The sequence below is a fragment of the Arabidopsis lyrata genome (genome assembly GCF_000004255.2).
Source record: "Arabidopsis lyrata subsp. lyrata unplaced genomic scaffold ARALYscaffold_1025, whole genome shotgun sequence".
Lineage (NCBI taxonomy): Eukaryota > Viridiplantae > Streptophyta > Magnoliopsida > Brassicales > Brassicaceae > Arabidopsis > Arabidopsis lyrata.
Window position 1 is genome coordinate 1 of NW_003301911.1, and position 1,996 is coordinate 1,996.

At 36.3% G+C, this 1,996-nt stretch overlaps 1 protein-coding gene across 3 annotated transcripts; it reads left to right on the forward strand.

Annotated features, from left to right (window-relative positions):
- Positions 1–41: 41 nt before the first annotated feature.
- On the forward strand, positions 42–1,578 carry LOC110227828. 3 transcript variants are annotated; one of them, XR_002331775.1, is made up of 4 exons: positions 42–359; positions 441–785; positions 1,151–1,274; positions 1,384–1,578. XR_002331775.1 is itself a non-coding variant. In XM_021023818.1 (3 exons), the coding sequence occupies exons 1-3, from the start codon at positions 102–104 to the stop codon at positions 611–613; spliced, it is 324 nt and encodes a 107-aa protein (XP_020879477.1). In that variant the 5' UTR covers positions 42–101; the 3' UTR covers positions 614–990. The 3 variants fall into 3 exon arrangements, 2 of the variants coding, with proteins under 2 accessions (XP_020879477.1, XP_020879872.1); XM_021023818.1 differs by lacking the exons at positions 1,151–1,274; positions 1,384–1,578 and having other exon boundaries at positions 42–194; positions 276–359; positions 467–990; XM_021024213.1 differs by lacking the exons at positions 1,151–1,274; positions 1,384–1,578 and having other exon boundaries at positions 42–194; positions 276–359; positions 441–963.
- Positions 1,579–1,996: the final 418 nt, after the last annotated feature.

The following is a 1,996-nucleotide window of genomic DNA, read 5'->3' on the forward strand; positions in this document are numbered from 1 at the left end:
TATTAAATTAATAGAAAAAGAGAAAGATTTTTAATGGATAAGTCACGTGTCCTTCCAAGTCCTAAAAATCTCCCGAATCTTCATTCATCTTCAATCTCCTCATGGATCCGCTTAAAGCTTTACTTATTGAACAGAAGGCACAGTATGAAGAAACCTATTTTGCCTCAAGCAAGGAGTGGATTGATGCTTCTGAGGTTTTCAATTGTAATTATTTTTGTGCTTTTTATTATTCTTGATTGATCTTTTCTTTTTTTGTTTGTTGGGTTAATTTAAAGGTTGAACATAATAAGTTGATTGAATCTGCAAAGAGTGTCTATACACAACTGATGAGTTCAGTTGCTCTATTGTCAACAGATCAGGTAAAATTTCTCTGATATTACTATATGATGTTATTTTGCACTTTTATATCATTGAAAAATCTTACATCTACAACTGATAAGGTCACAAACGCCCTTCATAATGTAAGGGGAATCTCAAGGAGACCCTCAGAGAACTGAGGAGGAGGAGGAGGAGACTCGTGCAAGAAACAGCCAACCGGATACTCAACAAATCGAACAGACAACTGAGCAAGAGCTGCAACTGGACAGACAACCGGATACCGCAGTGTTTTTGATACCCTGGTTTTCATTTGGAAATCACCTGCAAGGATATCTCGTTTGCAGAATGAGCAAGAGCTGAATTTGGTTTAGATAGTTTCTTCTACCTCGACCACTTATAATTTTTGGCTTTTCGTTGTCTTACATGCTGAGGCTGCCTAGTTTAGTAGGGTCCCTGGAAATAGCCAGGTATGAAAAGATGTCTGAGATTAGAAACCATTACAGCATTAAGTGTAGATGATTCCTAATTTGTAGCTTTTTGCTGGTGCTACATATTTGGCTTCAATGTGGAATTGTTTAACTTGTTTCCATTGAGTTCTTGATTTTCCTGTGTTATGATGATATGCACATTTTTTTCTTGTTGGAACTTGAAACCCTCCTGACATCATTTCAATACCATCTGTTATTTCTTTATTGAGCTACCAACGTCCTGAAGTTAAAAAGTAGAAATTATGGTTTCTTTTTAAAGCATGAATTCTGAGTGTGGTGAAAATACCTGCTATAAAATATGTGAAAAGTTGGAATCTGAAGTCTTTTACGTCTCTAACTCACAGGTGAAAGGAGAGCAAATGGCTTGTCAAGTGCTTCTTAAATTACTTATGGCATGAAAAATCTGAAGTGGATGTTCTCTTTGATATTCTCTCCATTTTTTTTGTTCCGTAATTCTACATTATTGAGGTATCTGAGATTTAAAATTTTAGTTACAATCTCCTTCTCACTCCATTATTGTTCAGAATTTTATAAGATTTTAGTATAGTTATATTGTTAAATCTCCTCTTGTTACCAGGCTCCCGAGAAAATCATTCTTCAGGTACCATTACAAGTTTATATGTCAGTGATGTTCACTGATTTTCTTGAAGAGTGAGAAGGAAAAATAAGCGTATTTCATATTAATCTCCTTTTCCCATTGGTAAAACCCTGTAGTCAGAACATGTGTATATGACTGTTTTGTTAGACTTCCATTTAAGCTAATATTTGTTGATACACGTTCCGTGATGCGATTGTTGATAGACAATCTACTATGAAGCTAGATCTGAATGCATATTTCTCTGAATAATGCATGTCTGTCTTATAAATGCATGTTTCTTAGATTCCATGGTACTATGACATGCACTTGGGAAGTTGTCTTCTGTGGCCATACTCCTCCCAAAACAACTTCATCTAATTTTTGAAGTGACACAAATATCTGGAAGTTGCCTATTGGATGTTGGTTTTTGTTGCGCTTCTTAGGACATGCCAGCCGGAGAATAAGATGCTAGTTAAGCAAGCCCTGGATATTCTAATGCCCTATGTTGCATGGAAACGGGAGCGGGTACGCGGAAACGGAATCGTTTAGAAGCGCTGAAGCGATTTTTTAGAAAATTTTACGGAAGCGGTACGCGATGGAAGCGTATAGTATA

Bases quoted from the DNA above. Each gene is read 5' to 3' on its own strand.
- LOC110227828 (XM_021023818.1), top strand. From the start codon at position 102: ATGGATCCGCTTAAAGCTTTACTTATTGAACAGAAGGCACAGTATGAA. The intron at 195-275 runs GTTTTCAATTGT...GTTAATTTAAAG, and splicing joins AGTGGATTGATGCTTCTGAG to GTTGAACATAATAAGTTGAT. The intron at 360-466 runs GTAAAATTTCTC...TCATAATGTAAG, and splicing joins CTCTATTGTCAACAGATCAG to GGGAATCTCAAGGAGACCCT.